Source organism: Patagioenas fasciata, chromosome 7 (assembly GCF_037038585.1).
Source record: "Patagioenas fasciata isolate bPatFas1 chromosome 7, bPatFas1.hap1, whole genome shotgun sequence".
Classification (NCBI taxonomy): Eukaryota; Metazoa; Chordata; class Aves; order Columbiformes; family Columbidae; genus Patagioenas; species Patagioenas fasciata.
The window spans coordinates 783,799-800,759 of record NC_092526.1 but is presented as its reverse complement, the minus strand read 5'-3'; the positions used below and the strand labels follow the sequence as shown (position 1 = coordinate 800,759).

Here is a 16,961-nt window from a genome sequence, read left to right as displayed (position 1 = left end):
GCTTATGTCCTGCATACATCTGTTGTCACTGGTAGCTATTCACCTTCCATTAATATCTGAACTATTAAAAACTGCAGAGTTGCTGTAAAGAGTTATGGGACAGTTTCCAGAGGCCTCTCTAATCGTTGATTACATTGTCTATAGAGTGTGTGTAAAGCTTTAATTTCTCTTTAAATAAGTTAAGTTTGTTTCTAAGATTTAGCATGAGATAAATACCTTAGACTTCTACCTATTTGTATCAGAGAAAGAGTACTAGTTAAATGTAGTAATCCAATTGATTTTTCCCTGAATTAACTTCAGCTTTTCTGAAACACTTTGTGGTTACGTTTGTTTTCAGGAAACACGTTGCTGTAAGTGTATTGTTAGCATGTTTACATAGTGTGACACATACCCAATATATTTCACATACAGTGGCATGTAGCAAAGCACTTTGTTACTATTTCAGCTTTAGCTAGTATTCTGATTTTGTTTAATTCCTTAGCAAACTTTAAAACTCGAAATGTATTTGAGCAATCATTCATCCCAAGCACATGAAATGATGGGTAGCTCTTGATTCTGAAAGCCTTGATAAGGATGTCTTCTCTTATGAAACATTTATAGCTGCAGTTTGGGTTACAGCATAATTTCTTTCCTTAGGTACTGTTTGCGTCCCTATTCTTTCAGCAGTCAAGCTGGGTGTCACTCTGACATGGTTCCTCCCGTGACCATAATCAATATTTCTGCAGGTTAAATGGGAAGTTTTTCCTACAAAAACTTGAGAAACAGGAGGTGGTTATTTAAAAATAGGTTTAAAAGTCCAGTGTACCAGCTAACACAGCTGGCTTTACACATGGAACTGCTTGGCCGGGGTTGTCGTCTGACAGCGTGGTTACTGCCATGAGAGCTTTTGTTCGAGAAACCTGGAGATATCCCAAATCATTCCTTGGACAAGAGAGCTGATTTGTACCCTTCCTGCTTGCCTGTCTCCTCTCTAGATCCACAGACTTCTCCAGCTGCTGCTCAGATTTTGTTTTGAAAGCAAACAAGTTAAATGCCTATGGAAGAATGAGCAAAAAACTTCAGTTTTGTGACTCCACCACCTTTCACTCAGTATTGAACGTCCATTTTCAGTGAATTTGCCTGAGGAATGCAAAGGAGAAGGTTTTTCCGCATCTCGGGTCCAGAGAATTTCGCATACAAAGAACACCAGAGTTAGCTTATCCCGCAAATAATGTGCAGTTTTTAAACTAATGTACGATTACCGGTGTCTACACAACAAGTTAGATGTATCAAATACTATGATTTACTGAGATGGAAAACATAATTTATAATATCATGGAGTAATTTCTTCCTTTGTTGCTTCCTTATGGCTAAATGATGTTCATTTGTATTTAAAAAGCTGGTGACAGTTTAGGGGAGACGAGACGAGCACACAGCTTGCTTTGTGGTTCTGTGAGTTCAGATAAACTCCTCAGTCTCTTGTTTTCTGAGCCATACATTTTCCATAGTTATTAGTAAAGTATTTTACACATTTAAAATCAAAGCCTAATTATGTTCATAGTTCTTACAGCCACTTCTGTGTTCTGAGCACCCTTGTTGTGCTTCTGATTTTTCTGTCCCATCCGAGTGGTCCCGTACAGGTGACCACGCAGTCCCGTACAGGTGACCACGCAGTCCCGTACAGGTGACCATGCAGTCCTCTGTAGATGACCATGCAGTCCTCTATAGATGACCATGCGGTCCCATACAGATGACCACGCAGTCCTCTATAGATGACCACGCAGTCCCGCACAGATGACCACGCAGTCCCGCACAGATGACCACGCAGTCCCGCACAGATGACCACGCAGTCCCGTGTAGATGACCATGCAGATCCGTACAGATGACCATGCAGATCCGTACAGATGACCACGCAGTCGTGTGCAGATGACCATGCTGTGTTACATCCATTTGTTACTGAGGGATGCGAGATGAAACTTGGCTTAGGCAGTGTGCTCTGAGATGTGTGTGCCCTTGGTTATTTTTTTGACTTATTCTTGAGTGTGGATCTCTGTTTTAAGAGATGTGCAAGAAGCTAGGAAAAAAAAATCTGTATTTGAATGAGATGCTTAATTTCTTCACAACCCGTGGTTTCCAGTGTAGTGGAAGAGTTGTTGAAAGGATCAGGGTAAAACAGTCTCTTAGAGCGGTATCACAGCAGACACAAACACAGCAGCAAAATGTACAGCCGTAGAAAGGTGCGTGTTTCCCCAGGCTAGGTGATGTCAGTGTTTTGCTAGGGCTGGGGAGAGGGGAGCGGTGAGGAGGGCAGGCGCGAAGGCTCGGAGCCCAGCGCTGTCTGAGAGCTGGCCATGGGCGGCCCCGCGCGCTCCCGGAGCAGAGGACTTCAGCGTCCACAGAGCAGGAGGCTGCTTCTTCAGCCGGGGGAAGGATTGTCCCACAGCCATATAAAAACCAAAACCATGACAAAAACGAAAATGGCAAGCGAAACTAAACATGAGCTGCGTTTGCCTTTTTATCCGTTGTTCAAGGCTTGTGTCCCTGAGGAATCGGCAATGCTTTATTTCAAAGAGAGTGCTTTAAGCTGCTTTAGTGAGGTTGAAATACTGGGAGCGTTTCATCTCAGAGGTGCAGGTGAAGGTTTTGTTGAGTTTGGCAGCAGTGCCCCGATTTCCCCGCTCTGAACCGGGTTCCTGCAGCAGCGCTGGCGGGAGGTCTGGGGGAAGTCCCCTGTGCTGCTGTGCCAGCACTCGCCTGTCACCTGTGGCGGTGGCCACAGCTTGGGGCTCCCGCTGTCGTGTGGCAGTCAGGGCCCCCGCTGAGCCACCCGCCACCAGCAGGATGAGTTCCACCCCACGGGAAGTCGTGGTGACAGCTGCCGAGGAAAGGGGGAGATAAATCAGTGCCCTGAACCAGTGTAAACTCTGCAGCTGGTACGGGCAGCTCCTCCGCTGGGCTGCGTGGCCAGGAGCCCAATGCTAGTGCAGTGTGGAGTGCAGGTGTGCAGAGCACATGTGATACACCCGTCTGCAGGAGGCACCGGTGACCGAGCTGTCACCGTATGGAACACAGCTGTGCAGAGCACACCTGGATACACCTGTCTGCAGGTGGCACCGGTGATCAGGCTACCACTGTATGGAATACAGCTGTGCAGAGCACACCTGGATACACCCGTCTGCAGGAGACTCTGGTGACCGGGCGTCAGCTCCTGGCGTGTGCCTGAGCAGGACGCTCATTGCAGAAGCGTGGCGGCTCTGGGGCTGCCAGTCCTCACCAGCTGCACACACGAACAGAGCAAGCCGAACGGAAGGCACTTGTAGTTCAGGCTTGTTAGTCTGTCACCCACCTGTATTACAGCCATATTTTGAGTACAAGCAGCACACAGGAGTAGTTGTGTGTTTTACTCTCTTAAGAGTGTGAAAGATGAGAACAAGAGCAGATCTGCAGATCCTAAGCAATTGTAGTGTCGTGGGTGGAGAAGGAAGAACTGGATCAGCTGCAGCCCTGGGTTCCAATACAGCTTTATTTTTGTGTATCTGTAGGTTACTTGCCTGTTAAAACTATTTCTTCTCATAATTATTTTTATAAATGAGTGTTGTGCTCAGCACTTTTAAGATCTTTCATGGCATCTCATACACTTTCAAACCTCTTAAGAGCCTGAAATGATACCTGCACAGTGTTACATGTAAGCATTAACTATTTTTATCCACGCTGTACACTGCAAGATCTGAGATGACAGGCTGGGGCAAACAACACGTGCTTTCAGTTGTATGTTTTCAGTTCCATTTCGTGCTGTAACACGCACAGGTTTCTGTGAAGCAGCCCTGGGCTGCTCAGGCTCCTGCATTCACTCACTCACACACACTCACGCTCGCTCACTCACGCTCGCTCACACATGCTCACTCACACACGCTCACACACACACACACTCGCCCTCTCCAGCACCCTGCCCGTCCCGGCCGGGCTGTGTTGGTGCTGCTGCAGGAGGTGTCGGTGTCTGCGAGGGCAGCACCGGCCCGGCAAACGGCTCTGGGCTGGAGCCGCCCTGAGGCTGCTTCGCATCGGGAACTGGCTCCTGAAAACCCAGCAGTGTTGGCAACCGAAATACTCATACTTACTCAATTGTAAAATACTGCACTTGTAATAGCAGCTTGTCACAAGTGCTTTAACAGAAGTATGTACATGGCAGACTGCCCTTTTGGCAGTACAGTAAATAATATTTTAAAATTCAACTTTTTGAGTACTGAACAGTCAGTTTGAGTAATAATGTGCCTACCTGAAGGCAGCTGAGTTTTGTAAAGTTAGATGTATTTCATAGTTACCAGGGTGGTTTATTTTCTCTGCTTTATGTTGCAGATAATCTTCTTTTCCCAATGCCAGCTGGCATGCAATGTGCACTTTCTGCAGCGGCAGAAAATATTCCATAGTGCTTCAGTATTGCGTGCTGTGAACTTTCTGTGAGATCAGCGTGTGTTGCATTTCATGGTCACATTTTTTCCCATGAAGTGGGAGAGGCCAATAAGGAGCCTGAGTGGAGCGGCGGTTCTGCTCCCATTCCCTGGGGAGCAGCGGTTCTGCTCCCGTCCCCGTGGTTCTGCTCCTGTTCCCGTGGTTCTGCTCCTGTTCCCGTGGTTCTGCTCCCGTTCCCGTGGTTCTGCTCCTGTTCCCGTGGTTCTGCTCCCATCCCCGGGGGAGCGGTGGTTCTGCTCCTGTTCCTGTGGTTCTGCTCCTGTTCCTGGGGGAGCGGTGGTTCTGCTCCTGTTTCTGTGGTTCTGCTCCTGCTCCTGGGGGAGCGGCGGTTCTGCTCCTGTTCCCATGGTTCTGCTCCCGTCCCTGGGGGAGCGGCGGTTCTGCTCCCGTTCCTGTGGTTCTGCTCCCATTCCCGGGGGAGCGGCGGTTCTGCTCCCATTCCCGTGGTTCTGCTCCTGTTCCTGTGGTTCTGCTCCCGTCCCTGGGGGAGCGGTGGTTCTGCTCCTGTTCCTGTGGTTCTGCTCCTGTTCCTGGGGGAGCGGCAGTTCTGCTCCCGTTCCTGTGGTTCTGCTCCCATTCCCGGGGGAGCGGTGGTTCTGCTCCCGTTCCCGTGGTTCTGCTCCTGTTCCTGGGGGAGCGGTGGTTCTGCTCCCGTTCCCGTGGTTCTGCTCCCGTTCCCGTGGTTCTGCTCCTGTTCCTGTGGTTCTGCTCCCGTCCCTGGGGGAGCGGTGGTTCTGCTCCTGTTTCTGTGGTTCTGCTCCTGTTCCTGGGGGAGCGGTGGTTCTGCTCCCGTTCCCGTGGTTCTGCTCCTGTTTCTGTGGTTCTGCTCCTGTTCCCGGGGGAGCGGTGGTTCTGCTCCCGTTCCCATGGTTCTGCTCCCGTTCCCGGGGGAGTGGCGGTTCTGCTCCTGTTCCTGGGGGAGCAGCGCCGGGCGAGCCCCAGCACCCCTGTCCTGACGAGACCGCGCACTCCGCGCTGCTCCGACTCCCATTGCCCTACACAAACTGGTCTCACTCTGTTCCTGTGGTGTGTCAAGCACTTCAGCGTTTCCAAAAGGTTTATTTGAAATTGCCTGCGTATGTTGCAATATATGATGTCACCAAACTTCCATGGCACATTATGAGCTCTGTACATATTACCTTTAGAATCGGTATGTCCTTTCAGGGTGAGGAGAGGAATCACAGCAATTTAAACTATTTATTTACTTACACTAATATCACTCTTACTGAAATTTGAAAATAAATCAATTACAGGGCTACATTAAATTTAAAAGAAAAGATATACCTAATTTTCTTTGCCAAGCTTCAGTGTACTGTAAAAGCAGGACTGAAATGTATTTGACAGAATTTAGCTAAGTAATGAATAATTTAAAATCAAGATCTCCTAGTTGATCGTAATAGAGCTGTTGGGAGGGTATTTTTGGCACTGATATTAATGTTTATCACAACGATTTAGAAGCAGTAATGATTGATTCAGTCATCACTCACTAGCTGGGGACTGCTTACCACGTTCAGTAACGCAACTGGTGTGCGGGTCAGCCGGCAGCTGCTGGCGCTGGGCACCGGGAGGAGCATCCGTCTGGGCTGCGGAGCGAAGGGATCTCCCGCGGCCAGGAATCCGTCTGGGCTGCGGAGCGAAGGGATCTCCCGCGGTCAGGAATCCGTCTGGGCTGCGGAGCGAAGGGATCTCCCGTGGTCAGGAATCCGTCTGGGCTGGGGAGCGAAGGGATCTCCCGCGGTCAGGAATCCATCTGGGCTGTGGCTGCTTTAGGCCTTGCAGTTCTCAGTGTACCAGAAATCTTCTGCAGTCTGGCTGTGGAGTTTCTATTCTCTCTATTACAGTAATTACATATAAAGATTCAACTTTTATTTTATTGTGCTGTGGACTGTGATGTTAACTTGTGACCTTGGTTTCAGAGCTTGCGAATGGACTGTTAGGTTTGTTCTCCTGGATTTTCAAACAGTCTCAGGGAGTGCCTCTTTTTTTACTACTTGATTTAACTATGAGATGCCCTTACTCTACAATTGTCTTAGGAAATGAACTTTTTTTTCTTACATTTTGTTTCTACTAACTCCCTAGTCAAAAGAGTGTGTGCACATCACACAGCCCTGCCCTGTGTGCACATCGCGCACATCACGCAGCCCTGCCCTGTGTGCACATCACGCAGCCCTGCCCTGTGTGCACATCACGCAGCCCTGCCCTGTGTGCACATCACGCACATCACGCAGCCCTGCCCTGTGTGCACATCACGCACATCACGCAGCCCTGTCCTGTGTGCACATCACGCAGCCCTGCCCTGTGTGCACATCACGCAGCCCTGCCCTGTGTGCACATCCCGCACATCACACAGCCCTGCCCTGTGTGCACATCACGCACATCACGCAGCCCTGTCCTGTGTGCACATCGCGCACATCGCGCAGCCCTGCCCTGTGTGCACATCACGCAGCCCTGCCCTGTGTGCACATCCCGCACATCACACAGCCCTGCCCTGTGTGCACATCCCGCACATCACACAGCCCTGCCCTGTGTGCACATCACGCACATCACGCAGCCCTGCCCTGTGTGCACATCACGCAGCCCTGCCCTGTGTGCACATCACGCACATCACGCAGCCCTGCCGTGCACGCACATCGTGCAGCCCTGCCATGCACGCACATCGCGCAGCCCTGCCGTACACACACATCGCGCGTGGTGCGTGCGTTCCAGGTTGTAGGTTTGCCAGGTGGCTTCTGGAAGCATCACAGAGTCCCCTGCTCTGACTCGGAGGACCTGAACAGTCACTCTATTTCCAGTCACTCCATCAGTTAATAAGGCTAATGAAGATGTTTAACTTAGTGCGTGGGTGATCAAAGCACAGATCTGGAGATACAGGAGACATCAATCCAATCTCTGGTGCTGAGTTTACAATTACAGGGTTCTGCTCCCATTCCCGCGGGGAGCCATTGGTCTTGAGTCCGCAGAAATTTAGAAGTGCTTGTCTTTTGCATGTCTGCATCAAAAATGAATGAAACTTGCAAAGTTTTCTTGTTACAGCTCCAGTATTTATATTTTTGTCCTGTTTACCCAGACTGTCAGCCTTTCTGAAATTCCATCAAAACTTTTGAGTGCCAGTAGAACTGAGGATTTTTGGGGTTTTATGCAATTCACTGATGCTCATTTATGAAAGAACAAAAAAAGCTTGCTGTTGAAGGCAGCTAAAGGAGAATTGAACAGCGTGTTCAGTCTCAGCCAGCCCGGAGGTCCTGCTGGCAGCTCCAGGCCCGCAGAGGCACCACCCCGTGGGTGAACGAGCCGCGTCTGCCGGGTGCCTGGCGGAGCAACGTGCTCCAGCGCACAGCCCAGCCGAGCAGTCACCTGACGTGCTGCAGAAATACGTATGAAGTACATACCTTTTCAACAGGACTGTATCCTTGGCTATTTGCAGCTTTTCACGATTTTAGAAATATTTAATAAATAATACTTTATTTGTTCTGCTGTTGCCCTTTTTGATGACGACACCAGTGTATTCAAGCACTTAAGGTAGACAGTGGACATCACTACTTTTCTCTCAAGCAGTACTGGCTAAATCAGAAATACATCTCATCTTATGGAATGCTTGCTAAGGTAATAAACTTAAACATGAAGCTTAAACTGCTCCATGTCATCTAATACCCGCACAAGATGTCTGCGGCACCGAGAAGTCAATTGCGCTGCCCCAGAGCCCAGCGTGTGCGCCACTGCAACGCTGCTGCCGCTGCCCCCTGCGCTCTGGCTCCAAATGAAGCCGCAGGAAACATTTGCCATTTATCAGATATTTTTCTTGCAGATTGGCAACTGATGAAATGTTGTGTGTAAGACATCAGCTTTGAACTGAGGCTGTAAGACGGCAAAGAGAAGGTGTGAAATTACATTAAGGAAGGGACAAGCAAACCCAAACCAACGCAAAACAAACAAATCAAGATATTTAGGAAATACAAGTGAAAAAAAATGCAAACAACTACTTACAAAATACAAGCGAGGGAAAAAAATGTAAAGGATGAAAAAAGAAGTGAATAGGTTGACTTAGCAGAGTTTGTGTGCATGCTCCATCTTCCGTTACCAACTATTGTGTTACTGGCTAAAAAATAGTGTCTCAATGTATGCATTGTACATGCACTAAGTGTTGAGTTATGATTTTATTTCACTCACTCTTTGTGCTCTTGCAAAGCAGATTGAGAAGGAAAGAGAGAATTCTGTTCATGTACATGACTGTATGTCTGATATTTTATCTATGCTTTCTAGCGTTTAAAAATGGCTGCTCTACTGTAATGATGTTTGTCTCTAACTTTACTGAAAGCTTTATACATCATGCCGAAGTGTTCCGAAAGAAAAAATTGATTTTTGCGTGTGTACCCTCCTAACCTGACTCATTTCCAAGGACAATAGTGGGCCAGAGCGCAGCGCAGCGCAGGGACCCTCCGGCACTGGGTTCCTGCTTGTGTGCCCTCCTAACCTGACTCATTTCCAAGGACAATAGTGGGCCAGAGCGCAGCGCAGGGACCCTCCGGCACTGGGTTCCTGCTTGTGCAGGGCGAGGCAGCACAGGGGCTGGTGGGGCAGCAGCTTCTCCTTGCTGGGCGGTGTTTGGCTGCACTGGGTGTTAACAGCGGGTTACAACGCGTTAGACTTATCAAAGCTGGAAGATTTAGTCACTCCAAAGCATTTCATCTGTAAGGTGACAAAGTTAGATGATGAAGTCAATAGGTAGTGGATGCTGGACTTTTGCAAAAATAATTTAATAAGAATCAAGTTAAATTCCTAACCGGTTTAATTACGCCCCTGGAGGTGTTAAAAGGTTCCTAGGGACATGGCTTAGTGCTAGAGCTGGGTCAGGCTGTGGTTGGACTCCACGATCCTGAGGGTCTCTTCCAAATGAAACGATTCTGTGATCCTATGTTCATGAAGCAGCTTCCTACGTATGACCCGTAGTCAGAGAAAGCTTTCTCATTTGTGATGCTGAGCCTGCACAGAAGCTTCAGTTACGCAGATGTGTTGGGCAGACATACGTTTGGGGTTTCATAACCTGGTGTGTGGAAGAGTGAAGTGTTTCTGTGTGCTGAGCGCTCGTGCCCGTGCCAGCACCGCAGAACGTGCCAGCTCATCTCGCTGGAGCTGGCTTTCCAGAAAGTCTGAGGGATAAAGCGAGAGGTGAAGAGTGTGAAACTTGGTGTTCCGGTGGTGTGAGATTTCTGGGGCCAGCGGCCGCAGTATCCATCAAATACTCTTCGCATTTCTTCATTTCAGTGGAGCAAAGTATTAATGAACTCGCTAGCAGTAATTGATTAGAGAACCCGTTATATCCAAGTTTGCTCAGCGAAGAGTAAAGAATATATTCTGTAAAGAATTCACGTAGATTAACTAAGGTTCAGAACTCAGCTTTCAATAATTAAAATTCATTCAGCTTTGCACAAATTATTTTGAATTCAGTACCAGTTTCAGTACAAGTTTCCCCATGAATTTTTAACAGAAATATTTTTAAAGGTTACATCAAAATAGTTACAAGGTTCATTTTGCAAGCAAAAAGCCAGTGAAGTTGTATAGAACGTACCGTGGCACGCAGTGACAGCACCACAGGAGGGCTGGGTCCGGTGGAGTGACAGGAGCCCACGGCAGCAGGTTTGGGAGGGAAGTTCTTAATGTGTCCCCCACAACCCCCACGGTGACAGCTCAGCTGGTTCCTTCTGCCCACACGTTGCTTGGTTTTGTTTATGGGCTTGTTTAGTGTTTCTGGCATTCGAGCACTGCCAAGTGACTTGCTCTTAGTCTAAACTCAAGATGTCTGTGCTTCTGGGCTGGGACAAGGTGGTCCTGGAGGAAAGAGAAGCCCTCTGTGGAGGTCCAGGCGTGCGTCGGAACGAGATGGAGTCTGTTTGAGCAGCCTCCTCTCCACAAGCACCCTGCTAGGTGGTAGAACTGGGCGGGCTCTGCAGGGCAAGGAGCTGCAGGCTCAGCAGTAGAGCCCCCTTAGCTCTGCACACCCAGCTGGGTCCGCTGTGCGGTCCAGTTCACGGACGCGCTAGAGAAACAGCGGGGCATGCCCAAAGACTCAACCGGAGGCGGAGGGAAAGAATGGCCAATATGCACTAAAAATGCCATCTCTATCTCGGTATGAAGCTGTCTTTCAGCTACTCAAAACCTGCATTTGAATTCTCCTTATTCTCTAAATTTCATTGTAATTGTAGCTTAGTTTGTTCTAGCATGCAAGTTTAGTACTCCCATATGCACAAATACTTTGTTTCCAAAAAGAGCTCTTAAATGACTGTTTGTATTTTGGAAAATAAGTATCTAATGCTGTTCTTGCTGCTGTACTTAAGGGTTTTTTTGTAATTGGTAGCTATGTTAGAAGTAAAACAATACTAATTTAGGAACAGATACGTCCTACACAAAATGAGTTTCATACTGATGTTTAGACATCATAAAATCTGAGGGACTTGCCTATTTTTACTTTAAATCATTTTGCTTTCAAAAATAGCAATAATCATTGCAAAAATGATTGAATAGTCAAATTTGATAATTCATATGTAGAGTGAGAAAATACTGAGTGTACATGTTTGGGTGTGTCAGATGATTTCAGTTCTCACCACATGCGAAGGCTCAAGATTCTCTCTGGAAAACTGGAAAGACAAATAGCAGTAAAACTTGGAGTTCTATTTATGTTCAGGTTTTTTTGAACTGCCTTACATGTAGAAGCAAAGTGCTCTGGAATTGTGACTCCTCGTTCCCTTTGCTGGAGCCCCTGGGAGCAGCAAGGGCTTTGCTGCTGCAGTGGCACCTGGGGCTGGGGACATTCGTGTGTCACTGACACCCTTGCAGGGAATTCCCAGGGATTGACACCAAATTCGAGTCAATACCCAATGGGTCCTGGGGACAGCAGGGTGACCATGAGCCAGCACTGGGCCCTTGTGGTACCTGGGGTGGGTTAGAAGGGGGTGGTCAGTAGGTCAGAGAGGTTCTCCTGCCCCTCTGCTCTGCCCTGGGGAGACCACACCTGGAATCTTGTGTCCAGTTGTGGCCCCTCAGCTCCAGAAGGACAGGGAACTGCTGGAGAGAGTCCAGCGCAGCCACCAAGATGCTGAAGGGAGTGGAGCATCTCCCGGGTGAGGAAAGGCTGAGGGAGCTGGGGCTCTTTAGTTTGGAGAAGAGGAGACTGAGGGGGGACTCATTCATGGGGATCGATATGGAAAGGGGCAGTGTCAGGAGGATGGAGCCAGGCTCTTCTGGGTGACAACCAGTGACAGGACAAGGGGCAATGGGTGCAAACTGGAGCACAGGAGGTTCCACTTAAATTTGAGAAGAAACTTGTTCCTGGTGAGGGTGTCAGAGCCTGGCCCAGGCTGCCCAGGGAGGTTGTGGAGTCTCCTTCTCTGCAGACATTCAAACCCGCCTGGACACCTTCCTGTGGAACCTCAGCTGGGTGTTCCTGCTCCATGGGGGGATTGCACTGGGTGAGCTTTCCAGGGCCCTTCAGCCCCTGACATCCTGTGGTTGGTTTGGCTGTCAGGTGTGAAGTGCTGCCGAGTGTTGCTTTACCTGGGCTGCTGAAATTGATCTGCTGGGTGTTTTGTACAATTTTGTCTGCTTTGGTTAAAGAAATAGAAAATCCAAACTGGCCACTTGGTTCTTTTTTGTGATATGTTTTTTTCTTTCTGCAGCTCTACTGAGAAGTCGTTTCCTTGGAGATCACCAGGTATTACCTTTTATGTGTACATTTTGCTTTAAGCCCGAAAAACGTTGTTTTTCTCGGCGTTTGTGGCTTGTTTTGAAGTGAGCTGAACATTAGCAGCAATACTACTTATCTTTCTGAAGTGTAACGTTAATATTCCCTTTCACACACATGAAGAGACTTGTGTGTTCCCCTGTTATATCAAAGGTGGTTTGGGCTTAGGGGTGGTCACAGGTGTTTTTCTTGCACCTTTATGTGCCTTTGAATTTCTGTGCAAGATTGACCATAACAGAAATCTTGTGTGTTTGGTCTCCTTTGCAATTAATTCAAAAATACTTTTGAGTATTCCGCTCGGCAGGTAAGGAGCATGAGAAAATACTGTGTATTTTAAGCTTGAAAACTGATTTTACAGTTATTCTTAATTAAGAAAATCCCCAATGAGTGAAGGTTTTTGAGAGTGCTTTTTCTACTTTTGTGTCTCAGGATAGCTTGAACTTTCTTTCCAAAACCAGCGATGTTTGTCTGGTAGTACTTGTGCATCTACTCTTGAGTATGTTCAGTGGAGTGGGTAGGACTGGATAGCAAAAGTAACTTGGAGTGTCTGTTGAAATAATCGGACCTGTCCTTCACGGATCAGAGTGTTTAACTGGTCAGGTCTTGCTGTGGCTGAAGCGCAGACCACAGGGGGGTCCCTTTGCACGGGGGGTCCCTTTGCGCAGGGGGTCCCTTTGTGCAGGGGGTCCCTTTGCGCAGGGGGTCCCTTTGTGCAGGGGCTCCCTTTGCACGTGGGGGTCCCTTTGCGCAGGGAGGTCCCTTTGCGCGGGGGGTCCCTTTGCATGTGGGGGTCCCTTTGCGTGGGGGGTCCCTTTGCGCGGGGGGTCCCTTTGTGCGAGGGGGTCCCTTTGCCCGGGGGGTCCCTTTGCGCGGAGCCGCGGGAGGGTGCTGAGCCGCATGCAGGGCAGGACCGGACCGCGGCTGCCGCTGCGGGACCGTGGCTCTGGTTCCGCCCTGCGCTCCTGGCACAACCTTGGTTAAACAGACCCCGGTCAGGGCTGTAGGTAGCGTGCTAAAAGCTTTGTTTACCACGTTCCTATCTGTACCAGGATGCGTGCGCTTTAAAGAGCTGTCTAGTTTCTGCTGTACAGAGAATAACACATCAGTTATTTGCTTGTTCACTCAGGCATATTTATAATTATGATTAATTGTGACTATTTTTGGCAAATAAGTCTCTCTCTGCTTTCTATTTCCCTTCCTGTTTTTTTTTTGTTTTATTTATGGGTTAAGCTCTTAAGCTTCTGTACCATTTTATTGACAAGGTTTCAGTTGCCACCATGGCATCGCCTCAGCTGAGGTGAGACACACATGGGCTCTTTTTCCTTTCCTTTGAATCTCACGCTCTCAACAGCCTTACATGTCTTGGCATTTGAATTTTGCTGGTCACGGTGATGTTTTTCAGGTATTCCTTTAACAACGTTTTTAAACAAGTCCAACTTGTTCTCCTAAAGTAACTGAGGAATTAGTTCTACTTATTCTTTCAATGTGAAAAATATTTGCACGGGTTTAGCCTGTTTTGGATGGTGTGGTTTGCTCTGGTCTGCAGTGTCCCCGTGAGCAGCGCCGGCGGGAGCGGTTCCCCGACCGGGAGCGGTTCCCCGACCGGGAGCGGTTCCCCGAACGGGAGCGGTTCCCCGAATGGGAGCGGTTCCCCGACCGGGAGCGGTTCCCCCAAACGGGAGCGGTTCCCCGACCGGGAGCGGTTCCCCGAATGGGAGCGGTTCCCCGACCGGGAGCGGTTCCCCCAAACGGGAGCGGTTCCCCGACCGGTAGCGGTTCCCTGAACGGGAGCGGTTCCCTGAACGGGAGCGGTTCCCCAAACGGGAGCGGTTCCCCGACCGGGAGCGGTTCCCTGAACGGGAGCGGTTCCCCAAACGGGAGCGGTTCCCCCGACCGGGAGCGGTTCCCCGACCGGGAGCGGTTCCCCCAAACGGGAGCGGTTCCCCGACCGGGAGCGGTTCCCCGAATGGGAGCGGTTCCCCCAAACGGGAGCGGTTCCCCGACCAGGAGCGGTTCCCCCGACCGGGAGCGGTTCCCCCGACCGGGAGCGGTTCCCCAGACGGGAGTGGTTCCCCCGACCGGGAGCGGTTCCCCGACCGGGAGCGGTTCCCCTGACCGGGAGCGGTTCCCCGAACGGGAGCGGTTCCCCCGACCGGGAGCGGTTCCCCGACCGGGAGCGGTTCCCCGACCGGGAGCGGTTCCTCCTGCAGACCGCGCTCCTTGGCCGCCGCGTCCCGGCCAGACGCATCCCACCGCTCCACTTCTCCTCCGCTTTTCCTGTAACCATTGCTGCTTTTTCTCCTTGACTGCCTATTAGTTTCTTTCCGCTCCTATTTTCATGTTATCCTAGAATTCTTTCCTCCCATTTGTGTGTTCCTTTTCTTTTAGAAATCTCCTGGGCACATCCCCGCTGAGAAGCCATTTAACATATGGCAAAAAATCTGATTTCTACTTAAATACTCCGAGTTAATATACATCTAGATGTATGTTTCCCCCATCTCTGTGTATCTAGAGTAGGGCTTTTCTGGAGTAATTGCTCAGAAGTGAATGCATTTGAAAAAAAAACATTTTTTGCTTAGAATTTTCTGTCGTTGTTTCGTTTCTTATTTCCGTTTCTGTTGTGACTGTCGCATGTGGTAGGTTTTACTCACGGATTCTCCCCTAAGCTGTACTTTAAAGAAGTGTCACTAGATGATGCTTTACCAGCTGCCACCTGAAAACTCCTGAAGTTCAAGTTGAATGCAAACACTCCCTTAAATCACCCTTTTCCTATTGCAGATAGTACATATCAAATACCATCGGCAGATGATGTGATAGGATGTGACCGTGGCTGAAATTGCCTTATGCGTCAGTAGAATTATCCAGAATTTTTAACAGAAATCTAAAATGATGTTGTTTTGCAGGTCCTTATAAATAGAATATTAGATCAGCCATTTATAAACAGGCTGTTATTTTATTCAGGGTACTCTCCTCATGGTTTCTAGCAGCAGAAAAGCTAGAAAGGCAACAATGGGTGGCACTGAGCATTGTGCCCCAACAGCAGGCGTGTGAGCCCCGGGACAGCCCTGGCTGGCGGCAGATGTGGCAATGCTGTCCTGGCACATCTGTGCGCACCACACAGCCGGCTTTGTTCTGCCCCGCGGCTCCCGGCGCCGAGGCTGTGCCGCTTTGACGGCCCTTTAGCAGCGTGGCACATCGAGTGGCTGAAATAACAGGGCTCTATACCATTGAAACAACTGACATTGAAGATTAAAATCTTGAAGTTGAGTATGATCAGAGTAATTCAAATGTCCCAGTCCCCAAAGCCTTTTCTGCTGAAGAGCATCTGGTACCAGCCGATGTCTGTTATGGTCTCCTGTGGAGCTGGTCTAACAGCAGCTGTAGAACTTAGTTTGTTTCAGTGTTGTTCTCTGTATCATTTCTAGGGATACTGATGATTTCATTAATGAAAGTGTTATAACACTTCCGATTAAATCTTAAGTAAAATTTGATCATGATACTCCTACTATAGTAAATTAATTAGTATCAAATTTTACTAGATACTTTTGACCTAAGAATGTGCTGCTAATAAATAACTGCACCGACAGTCTGTAATTGCTAAGATTTATTGACTGATTTATTTTTCTTTAAATCTAGTGTTAGAATGGTGTTCAAACATTCATCATAATAGCAATTAATGAGTAACATATCTAGTATGAATGTTCCATTATGGCTAATTGTACAAATAGTGAGACACCAGCATCTTGAGTACAGAGTGTTTCTTTACAGCTTGGCAGGTACAATGCCCCGGTTTGATCTCTCTGTTGAAGTATACTGGAATAACAGCCGTTATGAAGAATTGCCCATAGCTCGTCTGTTAGGGTTGTCGTGTTCTGTTGGGTTTCTGGGGTATGTTTTCCACGAGTGCCACTAGATTCTAAGTTGGGGTGTCTTTTGTGAGCCGCAGAGGGTTTGTGTGGGCTGTTGCGTGGAACGTCTCTGTCCTGCTCCGCGCCCCGCAGCCCGTGGCGCAGCCTCCCGGCGGGGTCCCTGCACAGGGCGCTTCGCAGCCTTCGCTGCCCAGGGCTCGCAGCTCCTGACGTGGAGCCGCGGCTCAAGCTTCTGCTGGGCTGCTGCTGCTTAGGATGTTTCTTCTGGTTTCCGTTGTAGGCTCATCCATACATTTCTTCAGCAAAAATGTACGTAGCTGGTGTTACCTTTAAACGTAACCCATGTTTCCTGCTGCGTCTGTGATGCCTGTTCTGCATCCATTGGTGTGACATGTTGGCAACTGAATGCTTAATAATTCTGTAAAAATCATTCCGATTCCAGTTTCTTGTTGTTCGTGTCCTCATCTTTGTCCTTTATTTCCCGTCCATGTTTGCCTTTTTCCTTTCTGAGAGGCAAGCTCGATGTCTCCTGTGCTTTCTCCTGTGTGCGCTGGCGCTGCCCTTGGCTGCCGCTGGAGTGCAGCTGATATTCTGAGCACTGAGCTCAAGAGTGGGTGAAAGGTAAACGTCTGGATAGCAGTCTATGAAGTGAAGGGTGTACCAAGTGTGCGGTGACTTGTGTTGATGGTGCACAAACAGGGATGAAATCCAGTTCAGCCTTTGCCTTGTGGAGCTCTTGAGACACCGGGACCCTAGGGGAGTGCTAGTGACCCTCCGTAATGGCTGATTACATTTTTCATTAAAGCAGGTTGGAATGTACATTTGAAAAATTAGAATTGTAGAAATAGATCAAACTGACAGGAAGCAGCCTTCTCAGACACTGGTACGAACGTTGTTAGTTTGGCAGA

General features: G+C 48.8%; 1 protein-coding gene across 6 annotated transcripts in view; it reads left to right on the top strand.

Annotated features, from left to right (window-relative positions):
- The window catches only part of PKP4 (plakophilin 4), a 72,436-nt gene that overhangs the window by 36,242 nt on the left and 19,233 nt on the right, over positions 1-16,961 (top strand). For 4 of the 6 annotated variants that reach the window (XM_065840773.2, XM_071810640.1, XM_065840772.2 and 1 more), the window contains one exon: positions 12,120-12,154. The exons of the other annotated variants lie outside the window; for them this stretch is intronic. In XM_065840773.2, coding sequence (XP_065696845.1) covers positions 12,120-12,154 — 35 coding nt within the window. The remainder of the gene's footprint in view (positions 1-12,119; positions 12,155-16,961) is intronic. 6 annotated transcript variants of the gene reach the window in all.